General features: G+C 45.2%; 1 protein-coding gene and 1 long non-coding RNA gene across 2 annotated transcripts in view; both read right to left on the reverse strand.

Annotated features, from left to right (window-relative positions):
- Positions 1-1,235: 1,235 nt before the first annotated feature.
- LOC143518265 (uncharacterized) lies at positions 1,236-5,131 on the reverse strand. The gene is made up of 3 exons (XR_013132126.1): positions 4,034-5,131; positions 1,563-1,677; positions 1,236-1,418 (listed from the first exon to the last, which is right to left on the reverse strand). It is a non-coding gene; the product is annotated as an uncharacterized LOC143518265 (long non-coding RNA).
- Positions 5,132-16,160: 11,029 nt separating this feature from the next.
- The window catches only part of mllt10 (MLLT10 histone lysine methyltransferase DOT1L cofactor), a 57,975-nt gene continuing 50,395 nt past the window's right edge, over positions 16,161-23,740 (reverse strand). The window contains 6 exon segments of the mRNA XM_077012807.1: positions 16,161-17,685; positions 17,893-18,123; positions 19,814-19,907; positions 21,225-21,248; positions 22,794-23,125; positions 23,425-23,498. Of these exon segments, the coding sequence (XP_076868922.1) occupies positions 17,638-17,685; positions 17,893-18,123; positions 19,814-19,907; positions 21,225-21,248; positions 22,794-23,125; positions 23,425-23,498 (803 nt within the window). The 3' untranslated portion in view covers positions 16,161-17,637.

A 23,740-nucleotide genomic window follows, 5' to 3' on the forward strand; every position in this document is an offset into this window, starting at 1 on the left:
AAGCGCCGCTGAACTGATGAAAGAAAACTCATTCATCCTGACCAATTAACTACCAGCATTCACACAAGGGCTTTGTTTCATGGAGCGTAGCCAAGCACTTGGACAATCTAATTCTCACTAACTAAATAAGAATATTTTGCCACTTTTAGGTTTTAAATTACATTTACCATCAAGATTTTCCAGCCTGGACAGCTTGCAACACACCGGTCAGGCCACATAAATAGCTTGAAACACTAGAATGAAGCAGGTTGGGCCAGCAGAAAACAAACACATTGTTAAGCAGAACACTAATTAGGCCCTAGAGTAAGCTTCTTCTTAATTGCACTGCAAAATATTAGTTTTTTAAAGGGCCAATTAAAGGAAATGGATAATGAAATTTGCAGTAAACGCACGCACACACACACACACACACACACACACACACACACGCACACGCACACACACACACACATTCCTTCCTCGGAATAATCTCTCTTTCGCGCGCACACTAGCAGGCCGGGGGCGCCTGGGTGACCGCATGATGGCAGTGGTGCGGTGTGATAGCAGACAGCGCACGAGGAAGGAATTGGGTTTTTAGGCCCCAATGGCCTTGAGTCGGCGAAGAGGAACAAAGAATGGACCGTAGAGAATGTGACGAATCTGAATGTATCTTTTCAATACACCCATAAAACGATCGTGTTTTATCTCACCATCGACCATGTATTCCTCGAGGTGTCATGCATCGTTTATTATTGCAATCGTTTTTATTTCCGTTGATGATTGCAGTATTGCTTATGCAGTACTGTTGTTGCAATAAGGCCGCTGCGAGAGTATGCATTCATCACATGTATTCAGCGACATTTTGTGTTAAATCATTTTAAAAGCAATAGGCTTCATCTGTGATATATGTCTATATAAAGGACCCCGTGAGTGGTGTGTCTGTTTAATGGCACTGTACTGCTGAGGCTAACCGTGTCCTTATACGCAACGTTCTTTTAATTCACGTTTACTTTCCAATGCACTGCGCGAGAAATATATTTTTAGAGTAGGGTGTAGTGCTCGCACACACATTCTCAGAGGCTTCTAGTTTTCCATTTTACAATTTAAATTGTTTTATGGAATATAGTACAAAATAAAAGCTTAAGTAATTTTCAAATGTTTTATGATCTTATTATGGACAGTGGTTGTTATTTTGTAAAATGTGTCAAATTTAATATTTAACATATTTCACATTTAACAGCATATCAGTCGTGAAATGTATCCTGGATGATGAACTGGATCATAATCATAATGAACTGGATTTCAGAACGATAGTCCCGTCCACAGCGGTTCCCCTGCCCGGCCCGCTCCGTGTCTAGTACGTCGTGCCAATGAGAGTCGCCGCTTTTCCTCCGAAGCCAAGTGGGAAAAGCAGACTGCGCCGTCACTCCTCCAACACGCTGTGCGAAATGTGAACAAAAACCAAGGTTATTTTCTCCTTCGTGTCCTTTGTCTCATTCGAAGCAATTTATTTCCCCCTACTTTTAAACTTTTACAACGCATACGTAACGACACGTTAGCGTTTTGTAGAGTGAATCACTAACCCAAGGCAGTCCGTTTGTCTCCTGTTTAACGTGCTCGCTGTATTCTCGCCTGAAGAACCTCTCTAGTCGTCGACACCGTGATCTAACGTCGGCTTCTTTTCAGGAGATTTCGCAACTTTTTGAAAGAAGATAATTTCTTAGATGCACCAACAAACGGGAACGCAATGCTGTGTTTACATTCTAGGAGGTGTAAGCTGTAAAATGTAGCATAACTTTCTGTCCGTGGCTGAGAACACGACGCGTTCATCAAGCCTGCCGTACTTTACTGGGGATCTTTGGAAACGTTGAAATAAATTGATGAGACGCAACGCACGTCGGTCATTAAAAATCATAAACAATATCAAACTAGTTCAATAGAGAAATAATTTATACATCCATGCACACACACACAAACATGCATATGCATACGTGTGTGTAGATAGATAGATAGATAGATAGATAGATAGATAGATAGATAGATAGATAGATAGATAGATAGATAGATAGATAGATAGATAGATAGATCTGTCCACTCTGTTCCTGTAGTGATTTATATCTCGCTCCTCCATCGTGCAGTAGTCTAAGGACAGTCGGAGCGTGGAGACATGGTGACTTTTCCTTCTCCTAGTGCAGTAGACCTGTTCACTGTACAATTCCTGTAAGTCTCTTACATATCGACGTAGGTTTTCTCGTTTTTAATAACTATTTCGGGCCGATTGAAGAGAGTGAAGGGTGGAAAACTGTAGTGAGTCACGTGGGCTTTTTCAGCAGCACCTTCCTTCGTACACTATAGATCTAGTATCGTGTGCGTTAAATTTGAAATGTGAAACTCAGTTAATTTAAAGATTCTCTTTACAGACAGCTCACTTTAAAACGAGCCTTCATCATCGTTAAAGGGAAACGACGCCTGACTCACCGTTGTTGGAATATATGACAACATCAACTAAATCAACAGCAGCAGCAACATCAACAACAACAATAACAACAACAATAATAATAATACAATAGTAATTGCACTTTTACTCGTGCTCTGTTATACTGACTTTTTCTGTCTCTTGACTCACTCCATCACGCTATGGATAGATAATTTCAGAGTAGTCAAAAAATAAGCTCTGGATAAGCTCTCGACCTAACTGTGGTCATTTGTGCATTGTTAATTTCATAATAAATTAATTACGCCTAATTTAGTGCGAGATTAATTACAGAACATTCTTCATAAGGCTTAGCTGTCTTATGGATCAAAACTCTCTCTCTCTCACACACACACACACACACACACACACACACACACACACACACACACACACACACACACACACACACACACACACACACACACACACACACACACACGCGGTAAGCTCAACAATTGGCTTTGCGGCGTTGTGTTGTGTCCTCCTTGACGGTGTTTTCCCGTTCTTCGCTATGAAGTTGCCCTCCTGTTACTGCCACTGTGAATCAGCACGAATGAAAGCGTTGTACAATCAGGCTCGCGCGGACCGGGTGCTCTCCGGTTTCTCGTGTAGGAGGTCGGTGCCTCTGGAGGGAGATTGGTTTTCATGCGTGCGATTAACTCCAAGGGTTCTGTTCGCCTCTCACGCTTCCTATTCGTATCTTTAAGTCTTATCTTGATTACTTTTGCCTTTCAGAAACAAATACGCTTCACTTGGCACGTGAGGCTCCCGTGAAGAACTGCAGAGCTTCTTGTCAAAATAGATTAATTTGATACCAGTTCCATTCGGTTCTTTCAGTCTTTATCAGTTTTTCGGTTAATTTAGAAATACGGTTTTACCGTTATAGGGAAAATCTGGCTACACATCTAATATTTATATTTTATAATACATTTCATAATAATTGTAATATATGTTAATGTCATAATAGCTGTTAAATATGAGTAAGATGTTTAATGATGTGTATATGTGTATATGAAAATGCCCGATCGTTGTGTAAAGTTAAAAAGTGTGCAGTATATCTTTTCGACAGTCCTGTTGTTGCCTCCGTTGCTAGCGGCGGTTTGTCGTGCTTCGGTGCTCCTTACGTCATCACGGGTGCCGCTTCAGAAGGCTGACGCAAAGCGGCCCCTGACCCGACAACGTCCGCTTTAAACACACGCGCAATAGAAAGACTCACGCGCTTTCGTTCCTCCTATTTGACGACATGAGTTGCTAATCCCAAACCATAAATCTAACATAATCCAGAATTGTTTTGACATATTGCATACAACAAGGCAAATAGAAAACAAACAATTGGAAATATTTGGGTGTACTCCTTAAGATTTCAAATAGTGTATAGTCATACAAAAACTTGTTTTCATGAAGATATCTCTGTGAATGTGAATGTGTGTATCCACATGTGGTGGGGATTCAGTGGGTGCTGTGTGGCAGTGTTAGTGACTGAGAGGGCCTGGCTATCCCCCCCCCCCCCCCATCCCCCATTTATATCCAAACATCATCATGTCGCAGTGTTCTCATTTTTACTGTGGTTTTTCTCACCGCACTCCTTTCTGATGACAGACATCGGTATTCATGATGTGCTACTGTGTGTGTGTGGACTCCTGTTGTCTGTGTAAGAAAGTGAGCTGTCTTGAGCGTGTTGGGGTCTCCGGTGCTGGAAGCCGCCCCATCTGGTGTCCTAGTGCTGCTGGAGTCGCACGGTGGAGGAACCTTCTCCCGCCTGCAGGCCAGCTCTGCCACAAAACAACTTTGCTTTAATTCTCACTTTGCCCTGCAGATCGAACAACCCCCGTGATCGGACTCTGCCCTGTGCACTTGCCGTATCGATCTGCTCCCCCGCCGACGTGCATGCGTCTTCCCATCAGCCCACATTTCGGCTGTCCCTCTTTGTCCCTCCGCTCGTCCGTCTGTGTCAGAGGTTGGAGAGTGATGAAATCTTTGTCCCCGTGGCAACAGGCACCACGTGGGCTGGGATGTAATACAAGCGGACGCCTGATCTATGGTAATGTCCATCAATAGGGAGATCGATGAGGCATTGATCCACAGTCTGGCGTAGAGCGTGACTGAGTGTGAGAGAAAGATGAAAGTGTCTCCCAGAATGACAGAGACGGCAAGACAGAGGAAAGTGCAGGAACTGGAAGAATATGAGAGAGAAAAGAAGGGGCAGGCAAGTAAAGGGAAAGAATACCGCAGAGTAGTCTGAAAAAGAGAGAGAGAGAGGGGGAGAGGGGGCAGAGGGAGAGGGGTAGAGAGAAAGGGAGAGAGAGAGAGAGGGAGGGGCAGAGGGAGAGAGGGAGAGGGGTAGAGAGAAAGAAAGAGGGAGGGGCAGAGGGAGAGAGGGAGAGGGGTAGAGAGAAAGAGGGAGAGAGAGAGAGAGAGAGAGAGAGGGTGGGAGTCCCTTCGATGGCTTTGCCCTTCATTCTGTTCCAGCCCTGGTGTTTGAGCAGCTCTTCACATCTCCAGACCCCTGGACTCTAATGGAGAGGGCCTTCAAATGGAATGCAAGAGAAGGAGGGACATGGGGAAAAAAATCAATTTCCTCCTGCGAACCTGCAGAGCCTAATGGTGATGTGCAGGAGAAGTTCGCATTTCTGCCCTAATTGCCTATTTCCAGGACACGGGGGCCAGGCCCTAGAGCTCCAGGTCAATAGACCACTACAATTAAGTGATGCAACACTTTCATTTTGCTCTTTAATTTTGCTCATTCCTGCAATAAAGGAAATAAATTTCATTTATACGAATGCCACATGTCCACTTGGAAGCTAAATATGATTACCTTACAGTAATGTACATTTAGTCTCAGTCCATTTAAAATTGTAAATCTATGAATTTGACTTCAATACTTTTCAGTAGTGGAGGCAGTTACCAGAATTTTTTTCCCTGTGTAACAGTCTATGGGATATTCACAGATTAATTTTTTTATATATTGGCAGAATTTCTTGGCTGTGCATACAGCCTATAGCATATTGTATGTCCTTTGGTCTATGTATATAGTCTACTCTATGTTCAGTACTATGTAGATATCCTTAAATCCTATTGCATGTTCTGTGTTGTGTGTGCATAGCATATAGCCTACTGTATGTTCTGTACTTCAGGTAATATGTACATACAGCCTGTAATTAAATGTATGTTCAGTACTGTCTATTGTGCATATGGACTACAATCTACTGTATGTGATTAGTACTTCTGAAAACAAGTTGCCGTGGTGAATAGTAGGTTTGCATGGCATCCCGATCACTATGGAGACGCATGGGCTGTTTCCCCTCTGAACACGCTCACTCCCTCTCCCCACTTGTGAAGTGAAAATGGGTGCCATAGCAACGGCACACACTGTTTACAATATGAAGTCTCACTTCATCGTGAGCTGTTGATGGGTTCAATTTGCATGTACATTCTCCTGGTTGTCTGTGTGTGACATGCCGTCGGAAAGATGAAAGAAATATAACCTAGACTTATACCTTATAGAGAAAAATGGTCTTGTTTAAAATAGAACGGGTAGTTTTAAGCAGTGCTGTCTATAGATTTGGAGCTGACTGCCAAGAAGTAGCTTACATCGCATTTTAGTGTTAAAAGTTAATTCCTTAATCACTAAGAGCTAACCCAAAAATCAAGGAGAATAGTTCATGTAGCTAAAAGACGAATGTGTGTTTGTCCATGTGTTTTGTAGTTTAGATAGCTGTTTTTAGGTAGACATGTTTTAATTTTAGATGTTTTATTTTAGCTGTCAAGAACCTTTCAGCATTTATGGCCAAATAACTGCAGTGATATTTGAGACGTTAAATGGGCAGTTCATTGGTGTATGGTTCCGTTAGCCCGTTTGAAGAACACACTTCCTGGATAAAGGAACAGTTATGCTCAACTGACACACGTTCACTTCCATAGAGTAAAGAGCACACCGCAAGCCCCACAGGAGTGGCCCCTGCAGACCCGTCTGGGCGTGGTCACTTCACGAAGACAGTGAAACACAACGTTTCTGCCTGTCCAGAAGACTAGGGGGGGGGCAGCGAGAGAAGGTATAGCTGACGGCTCTCAGGACTGCGCGCTGGGGAAACTGAAGACTAATGAATTCCTTACCAGGAAATCCATTCAATCCTGGCTCACCACTGTGCTCCAAATATGGCCACTGTCTGTTTTTAAAAATCCCTTATTAGCGGTAATTCAAAAATTACAATCAACATGGCCTGAATGTAAAAGTGATAATAATAGTAATGAAAATAGCTGTAGCGATATAAAGGTGTCCTAAGCTGCAGGTCGGAGTCGGCCATTCTGTGTAATAGTTTGAATACTACAAGTTCCATATTAAAACCCTGCTCTCTGCTAGGGCTAATGGTTAATCTAAACCTCCACCCATTGTAGAATTCTGCCCTTGGGGGGAAAAGGGGGGGAGAGAGAGAAAGAGAGAGAGAGTATAGAAGGGTTTTGTCAGAGGAGGGGGAGGTTAATTTGCACATATTAGAGAGGGCAGAATTTCTCATTAAAAAGAGATTGAAGTTGATATATGGCTATATGAGCCTGACACACTGTACATTGTGACTGTGATGAGTGCTTGTCAGAACAATGAGGGCCTCTCTGTCTCCTCCTGCTGGACCTGAGTCTCTCGCTCTTCCAAACACAAGCACCACATCAGCAACAGATACAGGGATAAGACAAGAGAACCGTCTTTATACCAAAACAGCATCAGATACTGGGCTAAAACAAGAGGTCTTTATACCAAAACAACAAGAGTATCAGTTGAAGTAGAATTAGTGGTGTGTATGGCACTGGTGAAAGAGGAAAAGTGAGATTCTTTCTCTGCACATGGAATACAGCAGTGCCTTATGGGATGGAGCACTGTGACTTGTTTAGTCTTCCTGTATGGCTTAAAGGTACCTTGCTCTGTGTGTGTGTGTGTGTGTGTGTGTGTGTGTGTGTGTGTGAGTGAGTGTGTGTGTGTGTGTGTGTGTGTGTGTGTGTGTGTGTGTGTGTGTGTGTGTGTGTGTGTGTGTGTGTGAACCCTCTGCTCTCTATTGCAGTAGGGCAGACATGTAGATTAGAACACAAAGAAACTATTATGTGAGGTACTGGCAGTTTGAACTTCAAAGAGAAACTCTCTGTTTGTGGTTGATTCTTTATACATTACAATAATGGAAATTAAACTGTTTAGAATTATTTCCTTATAATTTGTGCCTTTTTGTATTATGAATTGCTTTGGTAAAGATTTAGATAAAGCTTTATGTGTGATTTCCTAATCTTGACTTTAATCAGGATAACCATACAATTTACTGGCCAGGCTGAAATGAACAAAAATTTGTAGAAGAAAAAGGTTGGACCGGTTAAGGAAGACGAGGTGAATGTGATATGAAAGGTTTGTGTGAGTAACACTGTTTTCTGCAGGATGAATATATTTAGATAGGATGGTGGCCTTTGCTAATTCTCAACCCTTTACTAGAGCTGCACCCCACCACTAAGCCACGAAGAATGGAAAGACATTCTAAATGTTTCCAGTTGCATCTTTTGTTTAGAAAATGAAAATATACTATGAAGCTCAATCCTGAAAGCTAGTAGTTAGCCATGCTGGCTGCACAAACACCTACAACAATCTCCAGCTGTTAATGGACTCCAGTTCTTGCACAGTGTATTTTTTTTCCCAGGTAAAATTTCTATTATCGGTTATGCAATCACGTCCTTGATGGGCCTTTCACACATTACAGGGAATGTCCATTGCTGCTCTGGGTCTCATTGTTTCTTTGCTGAAAAGTGGGTCTCTTTCTGTCTCTCTCTCACTCTCACTCTCTCTCTCACTCTCTCTCTCTCTCTCTGTCTGTCTCTCTGTCCCCCCCCCCCATTATGTGCCCTGTCTCCCAGCCCAGCACACACAAAGCGTGGTGCCTGCTCCTAATTGTGGTGTTGTGTAGCTGCCCATGTTCACTCTACCCCTCGTCCCTCAGCCGGGGAGGAGCACAGAACCTCCTCCTGCAGACTGAATGCTTAGAAAGCCCTCTGGACCTGAAGAGAGAGAGGCAGGGAGGGAGGGATGGGGAGAGAGAGAGAGAGAGAGAGAGAGAGAGAGAAAGAGAGAGAGAGGGAAATTAGGGCAGCTCATCACAACCCTGTATTAGAGATAGATAGAGAGAAAGAGAGAGAGTTGTTATTTTTACTCTTATCCAGCTGAAGCTGTCTCTCTGTCTGTTCCATGTCCAACACCTCGACTTCCAACCTCCCTGTCATACCTCAGACCATTATGAAGGACACAGGGAGTGCCGAGAGGACTTAGAGAACTCCTCACACAGCTAATACTTCAAAACAAGTCATCCACTCTGCACAGGCTACATGGCTCCACACATACCAAAGAACTCTCACTAAGGGGATGTACAGTTCAGGACACTCTCCTATTTAAGGATTAGTTAATCAGCACAGGAAGAAAAACACTGGACTCCCAGTGTGTTTAAAAGATTAATTTAAGATCTGTCTTTGCTTGTTCATATATTTTTTATTACATTACCTTATTCATTCTGTTTGTGTTTATGGATGTCTGTATATAATCAGCGCACAGTTGTTTTGTTCTTAACTCTGATCCTCTCTTGAAAATGTCTGGGCTGTGGTTTGTGCGCGTGCGTGGGTGGCGTTGAAGGCTAAACGGCTTATAGATTAAACTGACAAAAAGCACACCTGGCACGCGGTGACCTCACTCCTTCCCTATATCACAACTGGGGTGCCGTTTTTAGTGGCATGCACGTGCACAGTGGTCAAATCTACGTTTTGGTCTATGACGCACTGTCGAACTCTTCATTTTTTAAAAGGTCGCGAGATTATTGCGTCACTATTTCTGTGCAGTAAACAGATGTTGGTGTCTTTGTGTGCTGTAATTCTGCGATTTAAATTCGGTATTTTTAAGACCACGCCTAAGCCGGATTAAATATGTTAGGGGAAAAAACATGAATTCCAAAGTGGACGTAAAAGTAACACTTGCCATTTACAAAGACAACATTTGTGTGTACTTTTATTCTAAAAATCCGCCCAGTTAGAAAGAAAATATAACTGAAACGTGGAAAACAAAACTCATGTTTTCTCGCTCACACACACACACACACACACACACACACACACACACACACACACACACACACACATACACACACACACACACACACACACACACACACACACACACACACACACGCACACACACTTCGTTTGAGAGTTATGACTTATTATCTTTCTCTCAGTCGTTGGCAGATTTTTGTTTTCAAGGAAAGTACTCGAACAGGTCACACAAGCTACAACGTGCTCGCCCGAGTACACACTTCATTGACTGTTTTATGTGATTCGCCAAACGCAACAATTCACAAAGACGCTCCTGCAGCCAGTAAACTCGAGGGCAGTTAGATTGGTATTAGTAACATAAGACGTCCCGCCTTTAATCATCCTTTGTCTCGCTTGTGTTGAATGCTGGAACCTTGCACTGTGCTATACTTACCCTTCTGTTGTTGTTATTGTTTTGAGACGTCATTATCTAGTAACTGAGCTACCTGAATGATCTTATCTACATCGGTGACTTATTTATCAACACACGAACCTTTCCTGCTTGAAACACCCCCACAGGTTCCCAGCTGGAAGCCCACCAGCACCAGCACCACCCCGCCGTCCCCGTGGTAACCCCCACGTAGACATGTTTTTCTCCTCTGTAGGCCTATTTGCGCCCGCTCAGCCCACATTCTTGTCTAATGCCTGGTTTCCATATCCCTGTCGTCGAGCCTGCGGTTTCATAGCAACGCATCATCTCCTAGCTGCACACTCAGGTGACCTGTAGCCCACGGTTGGGTCAGGGCTGCTGGACTCGCGTGCTCGGGCTACGTGAAGAGAGCGGGTGTGTCTCGCTGGGGTTTAAAGAGCTGAATAATTAACGAAGCCTCCCGAGATGAGCAGGGCCCCAGAGCCGCCTCTTTACCCATGACATGCATATTTACTGCGTTGCTCATAATGAAAGCGCTCTCTCTCTCTCTCTCTCTCTCTCTCTCTCTCTCTCTCACACACACACACACACACACACACCTCATTTAGGTGACTTTTGCCGTGTTATAATGATGACAGCTGATTCTACTGAACATTTCTCTAATTAACAAGCTTTGCAGCATAAATGATTAGCAGAAACTGAATACTGTTTTTGCTCAAATGTTTGCCTGAAAAATGAAATTTACAGGTTTTTTATAGTACACCTTTTAAGGGGCATTTTAACGAGTTTTTTATTTTTTAAAAATTAATTGTACTGTGCACATTTTATGAACTATTGTGATAAGTGCTCAAAGAGGCTAATGATGTGTAAGCCGATCTATTTTTATCTAATTACATACACCTACAATATTTCCACTCTACATCTTGTCACATTTTTCATGTCGCCTGTAATTATAATTCCAATTCATTTGTGTCTGTGTGTCTGGAGAAAGGTCTCAGTAATTAAGCTTTCATACCTATTTCTATACCCTATACGATAATAAACTATTGAGTCTTCAAAGTCAAGAGTTTTCGCAAAATTAAATCAGGCTATAAAATATACTGGTGTTGAAAATACTTCTACAATTTCCTATTATTATTATTATTATTAATAATAATAATAATAATAATAATAGTAATAGTAGTAGTAGTAGTAGTAGTAGTAGTAGTAGTAGTAGTAGTAGAATTAGTATTTGTTGTAATAGATTGTAGATTTTCGTAGTGTTGAAATTATGCTATGACTTGCGTTACACGTCGTATGTTATAAATAATTAATAGGCTAATATATAGTTTTACAAATATAATTTTATTTTTATAAAATAAAACATTTACACACGGAACAAATACAGACGCCTCGGAACTTAACGTCCATTGTTCACAACCGAAATGCAGTTGATTGAATTTTACCATTTGTAAAAAAAAATTATGGTACAATTCGCTTTTATATTTTCCATCATTACTTGATATTAGAGAATTATTGGTAATTATCAAGTAAGACATTAATCTCTATTACAAGTGGTCGTGTAGCTACAGCACAGAACAATTCTGCTTTTCAGCGCCTGCAGCACAGCGAGGAGCAGCAGGGAAAACCAGAAGCCCGCGAGAGTGAGAGAGGCCCTCTGTTATTGTAGAGATGGAATGGGTCTGCGTGCGTACGTGCGTGCGTGCGTATGTGTGTGTGTGTGTGTGTGTGTGTGTGTGCGTATGCGTGTGTGTGTGTGTGTGTGTGTGTGTGTGCGTATGCGTGTGTGTGTGTGTGTGTGTGTGTGTGCGTATGCGTGTGTGTGTGTGTGTGTGTGTGTGTGTGTGTGTGTGTGTGTGTGTGTGTGTTGAGGAGGGGGTTAAGGATAATGTTTCTTAGCATGAGAGAAAGAGTTTGTTCGTGAATAAGAAAAGCATAATCGTTTATGTGTAGTGTGTAAAAGTCCGAGAAGAAAGCGTGTTGAATAGTTCCCGCGAGCCTGTACGCGAGCTCGGTGTCCAAGAGAGACCGGCGGGACTACCGACGACTGCGGTCCGGTTCCAATAGCGCGGTGCTCTCTATGGCAGATGCCTGTGTTCAGGACGCCCCGGGACGCACAGGCGGAGTGACAGGCCAGATTAGTGTCACGCGGAAGCTTTGCATAACTGTGTATGGCCCCGCCTCTCCGTGCGGCCTATGTAGGGGTCAGCAGCCTCCGACAGCCCGTCCCCTCCGCTCTCAGTGTGTGTCCACCCGGCTGGAACAAACCCACAGAACCTCCAGTCCTCCAGTTAACGGACACGTACCGTTAATGCGGTGTTATGAGTTAAATGATTTTACAACTCCAGTCCCACATGGTTATAATTCACGGAAATAATTAAAAATATAAATTTAAATATATTTAAAATAGACTTAAAATCAACAATATAATAGTTTTACACACTGTATAATGTGTTAAATTCGACTGCAAACGGTTCTTTGCAGCAGACGTTGGGCGACACAGACAAGCGTACAGTAACGGGGCGCGGTGCTCACGTTTTAAAAGAGACACAACCACAATAATGGGACGTACTGGTGCCGCTGTGCAACAGGACGGGAACCTGTAGGGTCCAGTCTCCAGATAAAGTGGGAGGGAGGGAGAAATGCGTTTGGAAGAGAATAAAGTCTAAAGCTTGTACTCGGCCGCATTTCCCGTAGCTGTAGTGCAGCTAATGTGGCGGGGAGGACCGTGTATAGGGGGAGAGGGGGGCCCAGATCGCCTCAACACACCCGACACACTTACAACACAGCGGCACCACATCTGCGCTGTTCCGCGGTGCTGCCCGGGCAGCCGAGGCCTTCTTCCGGTTCCTCTATATATAAGTGGTCACACTAGATAGCCCACAGAACATGTCGAACCAGAAGTGTGTAGACAGCGTGTGTCGAACAGCTGATTTATTTAAAAATTCGGACTTCGAGGATTTCTTTCTCAGGTTTAGTATAAAATATCAATAATACAATATTAAGGTGTTTTGATGTTTACTTGGCGTCCCGGGAACGGATCTTATTTCGTTTGTTTGCGTTTTTTAAAACGGATTTTCAGAAATTGGCCCCAGATATGAAGTGTGGATAACATTTGAGGTGCCTTTCTGTGTAAAATCAAACCAAATTTCTTATAAAAATTATAAAAACTCAAATAAAGAAACAAAGAAAGCTGTTTGAAAAGACATAGACTACTTATAATCCAGCAGTGGCGTGCACTGCACATTTACGAACACCTGTTAAGACTAACGCTGCCATCGCTTATGATTCAACAATGTAAGTAAACTGTCGGTTTCATTCCGGGCTCATTTTGGTTCAGGCACTGGAAGAGACAGAGAAGGTCCCGAGCTAGGTGTCCTGGAGAGACAGCACTGGGGGTCCTGCGGGGTCTTAGTGGGCCGAGTGAAACCTATTGATGACGGACGTGAGTACAGCTGGAACTGTGTGGGGGAGGGGCGTGTGTGAGATGAGGGTGAATAAGCTGGGATGATGAGGGGGCACTGCTGGGTGGTGTGTGTGTGTGAGAGAGGGAGAGAGAGAGACAGAGAGAGAGAGAGAGAGCGCATATGAGAGTGGTAGTGGCATGTTTAAACAGCTAGGACATGATTGGCAGGTCCGATAAGGTGGTGCGGGCGGAGGGGTGGAGGAGAGGGACACAGGGGTGGTTGGAGAGGAGATTCAGGCTCCACGTCTGACACAAGAGGAAAGCGAGCTATTAATTACCACGGCAGAAGCAGATGTAGCTGAATTGTGCCCTCCATGTTGGCCAGACAGCTGGAAACCATCAACATGCATGCGGGAGGGAGGGAGGGAGCGAGGGAGGGAGGGAGGGAGCGAGGGAGCGAGGGAGGGAGACAGGAGGACGTGCAGAGGGAGGAGGGTGAGGTGAGCAGCCCTACCGGCCTCCTGGGTAGTGCAGGCTCCAGGCCTGTGGGGTGTGTTCAGCAGGTCCGTGTGTGTGTGTGTGTGTGTGTATTCAGCAGGCCTGTGGTGTGTGTGTGTGTGTTCAGCAGGCCTGTGGGCTCCTGGGCAGTTCAGGCTCTGCACTCAGGTTTGACATTCTCACTCACAGCCAAGAGCCATTAAATGACCAGAATAAGCCCAGCACATCAAACCTGTTTGTGGGACTCCACACATTTACCAGAGAATCCCCGAGTTTGTTAAAGGGAAGCGAAGGGAATGGGTGAAGATGTTTTGATGAAGAGGAATATAAACAGAGAGGAATGTGGATGAGAGGAAGGAACACAACCCGGTGCTAACAGACCAGGCGACAGGAAGGAAACTGGAATGGGAAACAAGACCAAAGAACGCCTATGGTGTTTGTGAGTGTGTGAGGGAGTGTTCAGCAGGCCTGTGGTGTGTGTGTGTGGGGAGTGTTCAGCAGTCCTGTGGTGTGTGAGGGAGTGTTCAGCAGGCCTGTGGTGTGTATGAGTGTGTGTTCAGCAGACCTGTGGTGTGTGTGAAGGAGTGTTCAGCAGTCCTGTGGTGTGTGTGTGTGGGGAGTGTTCAGCAGTCCTGTGGTGTGTGAGAGGGAGTGTTCAATTTCCAGAGAGCTGACAAAGTAACCCATTCACACACTCGTCTCATTCTTCTAGTCATGATCAGTTTAACAGGGTCAAACAACCATCAGGGGTTGACCTGCTTTAGGCTGCTGGCATGTGTGTGTGTGTGTGTGTGTCCCGGATCTCTTCAACCCAACGCAGCCACTGCACAACCAGAATCTATTCACAATTTGCGGTCGGCGCATTGAAAAAAGATTCAGTGTCAAAATACACATTCATCACAGACTAAAAATATGCCTGAATTTCAGTTGGAGTTGGCCGTTAGCGTTTACAGAACTGCTGATGAAGAGCGAGGAGGACATAAATCAGACGGTCTCCCCTGGAGCCGCGACGCTGGTCAGCTTCTGTTACCTGGCTGTAAGCTGAGCCCAGCCCTCACTGGCAGCTGGGGGAAACGGACCCGTCCCACACGACCTCCAGCACCCACCACACACCAGGCAGAGTGAGGACAGAGAGGACATTGCTATCTTGTCCTCCGATTCCTCACACACACACTGGTCTCCTCAGCACAGGGGCAGCAAACATATGTGCAGCCATTTTGGAACCGTTACAATGAAATCCAGTCACGGTCTTTCCCACATATTTATGCCAGTATGAATATTTGTGATTGTGTGACGTTTCACAAATTTGCAACTGCACTTTTATCCGATTCAGATGTGGGGCGGTGGAGCTTAGTACCGCATGGTGAGGTCACAGGTCAAAGGTCAGAGGGTGAGCAGTGGTGTAGACAGCATGATGAAGTTAGTGGTGGTGGGGGTACTGGCGTCCCCACAGCAGGTCACTTTGAGTAGGGCACAGACGAAGCTCCGCCCCCTCACAGCTGCCTTCAGCCTGGGAGGGAGGGGCTTGGAACCCTGAGTTCTGAATACTGCTCATGCCACGATCATAAAGCACCATTTACTGACCTGTGGACAAAGCATCGCCTACAACCTTAAGCATAGCCAGTGTGACATCAGAATGTGGCCGTGTTCATGCCCTCCCACTGAGACACACCCCTACTGTCCTCAACACCAGTGAAGACAAGATGGCTAAGCTCTTTATATCTCGTTAAAGTAAACCGATCCATCAGGGTCCAGTGACGATGAATCAGCAATGTTCAAATGATACATCCTCCTCCTCCGTGATGGAGGAAGATCTAAACATCTGTGTGCTTATGGTTTTGCATCTCCAGGGTGAGATCCCCCCCAGCAGGACAGAGACAGGGCCACAACTAGAGTAGGACACCCACAACACAGCAACTTTTGAAATCTGATGTATAACCCCCTTCCTGCTTTACAGAATGATTTTTAATTACTGAACCAATTAACCAATAAGCATAAAGATGATCAGTATATCAACAGTTTGTTCCTGATGATCAAAGTAATTTAATTACTATACAGCAACATATATTTATCAAACACTAAAAATAATTTCATTATAATATATCAAACAAGAATAGTAATAATAATAATTTCATTATATCAAACCCTAAAAATTTCATATCATATCAAACCCTAATAATCACACCAAGCTTGCTCAGTGCAAATAATCAACATTTTATGAATGCAGCTAGATCACTGAAAAATGATTTTAATCACTGAAAAATCGTAATGCTACAATTTCTGTGTTCAGTGTTTAGGAGCAGAAGGAAGCAGGAGTTCTGGACCGACAATTGTTTTTTTTTTTTTTTTTTTTTTTTAAATACAAACTTTAGGGATTTGCATAATTCCTATACAGAAACATGAAAATTATGGGTAAAGGAATATAAAACAACCAATAAAATGGCACAACAAAAAAAAAAAACAAGTTCCTGTACATATAAAAATAAATTAATCGCCTGCATTAATATTTTCCTATGTCTGTTAATTAGATCTGAACACATCAAATGAGTTTTAATATCTTTCCCACCATAAATGAAAACACAACTGTACATCAGAAGGGAGGTGAGATGGTGCCAACCAAACTTTAGCTGATTCCGATACCAACGAAATCTGCTGCTCTACGTGGGGACACAAACACGGAAATCAAGTCATATTTACAACAGAGCCGGATTCAGACCCTCTTACGGCCAGACGAGACATTTTCATCTAAATCCTTACAAGATTCAAGGGAACTGAGAACGTTTGTACAGTAGTATAAAACGGCAACACAGTCGGGCTCTAAAATATATTTTGTTTTGCACCTGATGCGCATATGCAAATAAATTAGGAGGAAATGGGGGGGGAGGGGTTACAAAGTTAGCTTCAGAAATGATCGATGCAGCACAAATATCAAATCAATGAGCTTTCAGTGGGCGGGCCCTGTGATGTGCTACTGCCTGAGTGACGTTGGTATTGATATTTATTTTGTACTTTCAGGAAAAGCAAACCGCCTGGGCTCCCGACGGCCGAGAGGGCAACTCCAGGTCGCCTGTGTCCGGGGGCGTGGCCGTGGGTGTGGCCGGGGGCGTGGCCGTGGGCGGCACTTGGGTGCAGGTCCTGCTAGCGTGGTCCTGGCTCTGAGAGGTAGGTGCTTGTTTGCAAGTACAGCAGAGTGAGACGTGTCTGTCGGGACCTCCGGTGCGTCCCGCGCGGGAGCGTCCGGGGGGCCGACGTGGGCAAGGCCTTCGCGGTGGGCTGCTTTCTGGTCGCTTCAAGCTTTAAACTCTCTATCCATTTAGTTCTGTTGTCCTTTCATTTGTCCTTAAATACATTTCCAAACGCGTAGGAGGGCCGTTTGTGGAGTTGGTGCTGGAACACGTCCTGCTGCGTTAAAGAGGAGGTAACAGCAGGAGGAAGCAGGTGTGGTGGAGGACGGAGGTTCTTCTACAAGCCGGGCCCAGAGCTGCACACTTCACCATCCTCACACAGTGATTCACACCAGAACGCCAGAACGCACACAGAGCGCCGTGTCTGTGTGTACACACAAGTGTGCATGCGTGCCAGTGTGTGTGTGTGTGTCTTGGCCTCTTAAGGGCCCCCCTGGGACTCTAATGTTTACAGCAAGTGATTTATTCCAATTCAGTGCAATATTAGACGTAGAAAGTTGTCCAGCTGAACAGAGTGCCGTGCGTGCGTGTGTGGAGGGAGGATTCTGCACGCGCGTGTGGGGTTTGCGGGTCGGTCCCGGAGAGGCCGAGGTCCCCGTCCCTGTGCAGCAACCAGTGCGGGTCACGTTTTCTCCTGTCCTGCTGCGGCCAAGGCTTTGTCTCCCAGTCTCTGCATGGGGACAAAGGACACAGTGAGATGTTACAGCTGATGACAAACGCCTGTAGAACACCGTGCTGAATTACAGAACAAAAAGATAATATGGGGAATGCCTGGGACAGAGAGGCATGGATGATTACTGATGATAATGAGAAGGAGATGTCAATCCAAACGTGAACAAACCCTGTGCGCTGCTAAAGCAGCCCGAGCGGTACTGACCGCGGCCGGGGCGGCACTGCTGTCAGCGTGTAGGGCCAGGAAGGGGTTGGAGGAGAGGGCGGGGCCTGGGTGGAGCTGGGGGGAGGAGGAGGAGAGGGCGGGGCCTGGGTGGAGCTGGGGGGAGGAGGAGGAGAGGGCGGGGCCTGGGTGGAGCTGGGGGGAGGAAGACAGCTGCTGGAGCTCGTGTTGCTGCTGCTGCATCAGCTGGTAGAGTAAGACCTGCTGTTGCTCCTGGACGGACACACACACACACACACACACACACACACACACACACACACACACACACACACACACACACACACACACACACACACACACACACACACACACACACACACACAAAGACAGTATGGTCAAACCCCTGACGTGTGCACATGTACTAATGAAGCAGACCTGAAGGAGACACTGACTAAAATGGCAAAATAAAATGAACATAGAAACTAGGGGTGTCACAATTTCGATATTTAATCGATATTTAATCGATATTTAATCGAAATCGATCAAAATTATGTCACGATCTCGAGCCTCGAAGTCAAAAGAGGATCGACGATCCCTTCCTCTAAGCTACGCAAGCACCCACACTACACAAAGTAAAGCCTAGATTTAAACTAGACACGTTGTGAGGGTCCGCGTGCCGAAAATGACGTAATCGCGGTGGCTCCGCCCGTGCACGCTGGGGAATCGCAAGGTCGTGCACCTCTCGAATTTTGTAACTTCGCGCGCGCCGTGCTTCAGCACAATGAACCAAGTCATGTTTTCTGGGCTCATACACCTTTAGAAGGTGGAATTAAAGCACCTAATTAAGTTAAATATTTATACATATACTCGTAATGATTCGAAATAATTCGTTTTTTCATCACATTATTTAATGGTTGTTTATTTTCAAAATGCCCAATCTTAGTCTTCACGTTCTCTCATGTTTCGTCCTGGTGTTTCAAGAGGCTCGTATTTGTTAACGTAATACAAGAGAACTGTTCAGTCAGACAGCTATTTGTTGTGAAACGAAGTAGTTACAATTTCAAACATTTTCAAGTACTTTAGCCTAAATCTCAGCACTTTTCAAACCTGGAACACAATGCAACATTAATTTTCGTCAGGTAAATGTTCCTTCCCCTGTTTTTGAGGGGTGTTCCTTTATACTACCACATATCCTTTCGGAGAACACTGCAAAGAATATAAACGCCTCCGCCGTTCGCGCAGGTTCGCGCGAGGTGTGCGGAGTCGCGCGCTACGGTCACTCGCGAAAGTATAATCCATAATAAATAATCCAGCCTTGAGGCGGCTCAGGGATTCCGTCACACGCAGCGCCGTGCTGCCGTTATGGTTATTTAAACCAATTTAAACATGGGTCTGTGGCGGGAGCTGAGTGCAGAGCGTTGAGGAGTGATTTTGATTGGAGGATCATGCTCTCTGTCTGAGATTTTTTATAAATTTTTTTTGCTGATGCTGGTCCAGCGTGGCACGTGCCAGTGATTATGCCTCGGCGTGCCAACGGTGGCAGTGGCATGCGTGCCATAGGTTGCTGACCCCTGCCATAGACTAATCTAAAACTGGCATAGGCCTCTCTGCTGTAAATTGAGAATCGAATTGAATCGTGACCCTAAAATCGGAAATTCAATCGAATCGAGGATTTAGAGAATCGTGACACCCCTAATAGAAACCCAGACATGTAGGCCCTGCAGTCTGTGTTTGTGTTACCGCGGTGTGTGTGTGTGTGTTACAGGGTGTGTTTGTTACCGGTGTGTGTGTGTGTGTTACTGGTGCGTGTGCGTTTCTGGGTGTGTGTTACTGGTGTGCGTGTGTGTGTGTTACTGGGTGGGTGTGTGTGTGTTACTGGTGTGTGTGTATGTGTGTTACTGGTGTGTGTGTTATTGGTATGTGTTACTGGTGTGTGTGTTACTGGGTGTGTGTGTGTTACCGGTGTGGACTGCTGGGAGTTGAAGAGCTGCTGTAGTTGCTGCTGGTGCTGGAGGAAAATCTGCCTTTGCTGCTCAGTGAGGAGCCTCACAGTACTGTACACACACACACACACACACACACACACACACACACACTTATAATGATTGTAAACCATATATGAGCACCACTGATCTGTGATCTCAACCATCCACAGACGTTAGGGTTCCATCCAGGTCCAGTGAAGTGTTGGTTCACAGTCATTCTGCACACCATTTATTTACATCCCTGTTCAGTTTATTCAAGCAGGAACTGAAACAAAATGACAAACTCAGCACTTTACAGCAGTGCAGCGAGACTTGTTAGTAAATAGATAATGAGAGTAGGGCTGCAACAACGAATTCATAAAATCGATAACAATCGATTATTAAAAGTGTTGTCAACGAATTTCATTATCGATTCGTTGTGTCGCACGATTTGTTTCACTCTCCATGTCATATTAGCTTACGTCACCTGCGGCGCTTCGTCAACACTGGGAAAAAAAAAGAGCGAGGCGGAGCCAGATTCTTCAGAACTGTTTAACATTAAGAAGTAAATAAATTGTACAAATGAAACATGACCAACGCAGAGAAAAATGTTCGGCTTAAGTCCTCAAAAGTGCGGGAGCACTTCACACAACTAAACAATGTGTAACATGCAAGCTTTGCAAAAGTGATTTGGCCTGTCTCGGGAGCACCACGGCGATGACACAGCACCTGAAACGGACCGACGAGGGTGAAAGGAGCTCAACAGCAGGGTGTCACTACAATATCATCAAGTCAATACAAATAGAGTTTGTTTCGTTTTGAAGTGAGGAAATGTAACGGCACACTCACACTATGCGAAACGTCATAGCATGGTTTGATGGTTTGAATAAATAAAATCTAATAAAACCAGATATTTATTGACCTGTTAAAATTATGCATACTCATACTATATAGTCTCTTATTCTAGAAAAAAAACAGCAAAAAATGGCAGGCTTCATGATGGGAAAGACATGTACACCACAACAAACCACTGTATTGACTGAAAGCATCCTCAACATGATCATTACTGACATGAGGCCTCTATCCATGGTTGAAGACAAAGGCTTCAATAGAACTATCTGCACCTTTAATCAGAGATCCACTTGTTTTTCTTTATTATTTAATTTAATTTATTAGAATTTATTAATACATTTAATATAATCTATTATTTAGTTATTGTAAGTACTTATTTGTTCTGTTATTCAATGTTCTATTTCTGAAAAATAAATTTCTGAAATGAAAATTAACTGTCTTCCCCGATTAATTGCAAAATTAATCGGGCCGATTAAGAAATTTTTTGAATAATCGTTAGTTGCAGCCCTACATGAGAGAAACGAGATGAGAACACACACATCTCCTGCTTCTCACCTGGTTTTTGCAGTGGTCACATTACTGCCTCCAGCAAGCAAGACAGAGAGAAACAACAGAGGGGGAGAGAGGCAGGTGAACATGCAGCCTGTGTGAGGGACACCAGCACAGGGCACTAACCCAACACCCTCACCCAACACCTACAGCAACAGCTACCTACAGAACCACTACCTAGCCAAAACCATGAGAGTACACCCAGGAGAAGAGAAAGTCAAACAAACAACAGCAAGCCTGAGTATGTGTGTGTGTGTTAGGGCTGAACGATTTTGGAAAATAATCTAATTGCAATTTTTTTAACTATAAATTGCGATTGCGATTTAAAATCGCGATTTATTTCCACTGTTTTCAGGAAAATCCGTTTCGGCATTTTTTTATACAGCTCAGATACAGGGTTGCCAACTTTTCAAGATCGCTTGAAGTGAGACTTGAACCTGGAGTGGGTGGCGTAATTTGTTGTTGTGGGGGGGGTTACACACACGTAACGTAATTTGTTGAGCGGGGGGTTATGGCGAACGTTATCGGGGCGGTGTAAAATGGACAAAATTTAAGTATTATTATTATTATAACGCTATCGATCAATCGCCTGTGGTTGGCGCCAGATCGAACTAGTAACTTTTTAGTCTAAGACGCTCAATGCGTGAGAGTTGGCAACCCTGCAGGTATAGCAACTTGGCTAAAATATGTGCATGAGAGCATTTGGTAGCGCATATTCAGTGTGTTTAACAAAGCCATGAAGCCGGGCTTGTTCACTATATTAACGGACATCATGTCTTTCGCTATGAACTCCGTTACTGCCCGAGTTATTTCAGCGTGCCGCTTCGAATTATATCCATAAGGAGTTACACTTTCAAACGGTTCGGTCAGTGATCCCTGTCTGCAGGACCGCGGTCAAGCTATCCGCGCTTTTGCGCTTATCCGTGCTTTAAATCCTATGCGTGATTTTACGGTATTTCGCTGCTCATACTAAGGCATACTAAGGCTGTATAAGCGCAAAGAAACACTTTTGCGTATTTGAAGACGCAGCACTGGTCGTTGGCTTTTTAGCCTTACAAATATCATACGAGGCTTTGTGGTGTTTTTTTATGCTGAAGAAGGTTTGTAGTGTTACCTCGCGTCATCGCAACAGTAGCAAGGCACGTTTTACACACACAGTACCTGACGTTGAGCAGCATCTTTTTTTAAAGCCAAAGTAATTTCACACAACTGATGTGCTGCCCCTCTTTGGTATTAGACTTTCAGTTGTGTCAGCTTCTGTCGAGCCTGAAGCCATTGTGCAACAAGTTAAACTTCACTTCTCCACCTCCCTGCCTCCTGCTCGGGTTTGTTCCGTTCGTCCTCGGCTCGGCTCGCTCCCAAGTCACGTGACCAGTTTAAATCGCAGCCTGTGCGATTAGAGAATCGCATTTTAAAATATCGCAAGATTATCGCAAATGCAATTAATCGTTCAGCCCTAGTGTGTGTGTGTGTGTATGTGTATGGATGCATGCATGCATGCGTGCATGTCTGTATCTAGGAGTGTGCATAAAATCATGCATGGGACCTGTGTGTGTGTGTAGGAGGTTTACAGACCTGCTGCTGAGGCTGCCGGACATGGGTAGGGAGGTGGTGCTGATGGAGCCGGTGGGGTTCCCGGGCGGGTGAGGCAGGCTGCCGGCGTTCTGGACCAGGCCCGACGACGTCTGGATGACTCCGTTCAGGGCGGCCAGGCCGGCGCTCAGGGCCCCGTGGCCGCCCTGCAGCGCCCCCGCCAGGCCGCACACCCCCATGGCCGGCAGCGGGGCGGAGGCGGGGCTCGGCATGGCCAGGCCGTTGAGCTGCTGGGGGGGGCTGAGAGACGCTGAGGGGGGGGTTGAGAGGGAGGAGGTGCTGCTACCGCTACTATGGCCACCAGACAGGAGATCCTGCTGGGGGGGGGGGGGGGGCACAGGGGAACACAACACACAGGAAGAGGAGAGAGAGGGGAGTCCTTACACGCTCGTTCCAAACACACACCCACAATACCGAAAAGCAGAGGTTCGTTCAACATGGAAGGCAGCAGAGACTGGTGTCGGTTAGCATTACGCCACTGCCCGCACAGGTTAACCAAAGCCAACGTCTACTGCCACACTAGAGTGTTATACATGATAACGCTTGACTCGACTAAAACAGGCGCTCAGTCCCAGCAGATCTCATGTGCGGAGCGGGGGGGGTGGGGAGTTACCTGGGTGGGCAAGGGTTGAGAGGACTCTGTTAAAAGACTGCAGCCTAGCTGTAAGCTCTTGGTGTTCAGCATGTCTGGAGGAGAGAGAGATTTGGCAACTTCACATGAGAGTGCTGAGCAGACAGGCCTGAGAGAGGAGACACACGCCCTGAACACGCCCGGCCGGGTGGGGTGGGGGGTGGGGGCCTGGGGGGGGGGCCCTGCTTGGGGCGTGAGGGCAGACTACAGCCACGAGGCACACTGGCGTGTGTGTGCACACGTGTGTGTGTGTGTGGGTGGGTGGTTTTGGAGAGTTCAGGTCTGCACTGTTTACCCA

The sequence above is a fragment of the Brachyhypopomus gauderio genome, chromosome 7 (genome assembly GCF_052324685.1).
Source record: "Brachyhypopomus gauderio isolate BG-103 chromosome 7, BGAUD_0.2, whole genome shotgun sequence".
NCBI classification, from domain to species: Eukaryota; Metazoa; Chordata; class Actinopteri; order Gymnotiformes; family Hypopomidae; genus Brachyhypopomus; species Brachyhypopomus gauderio.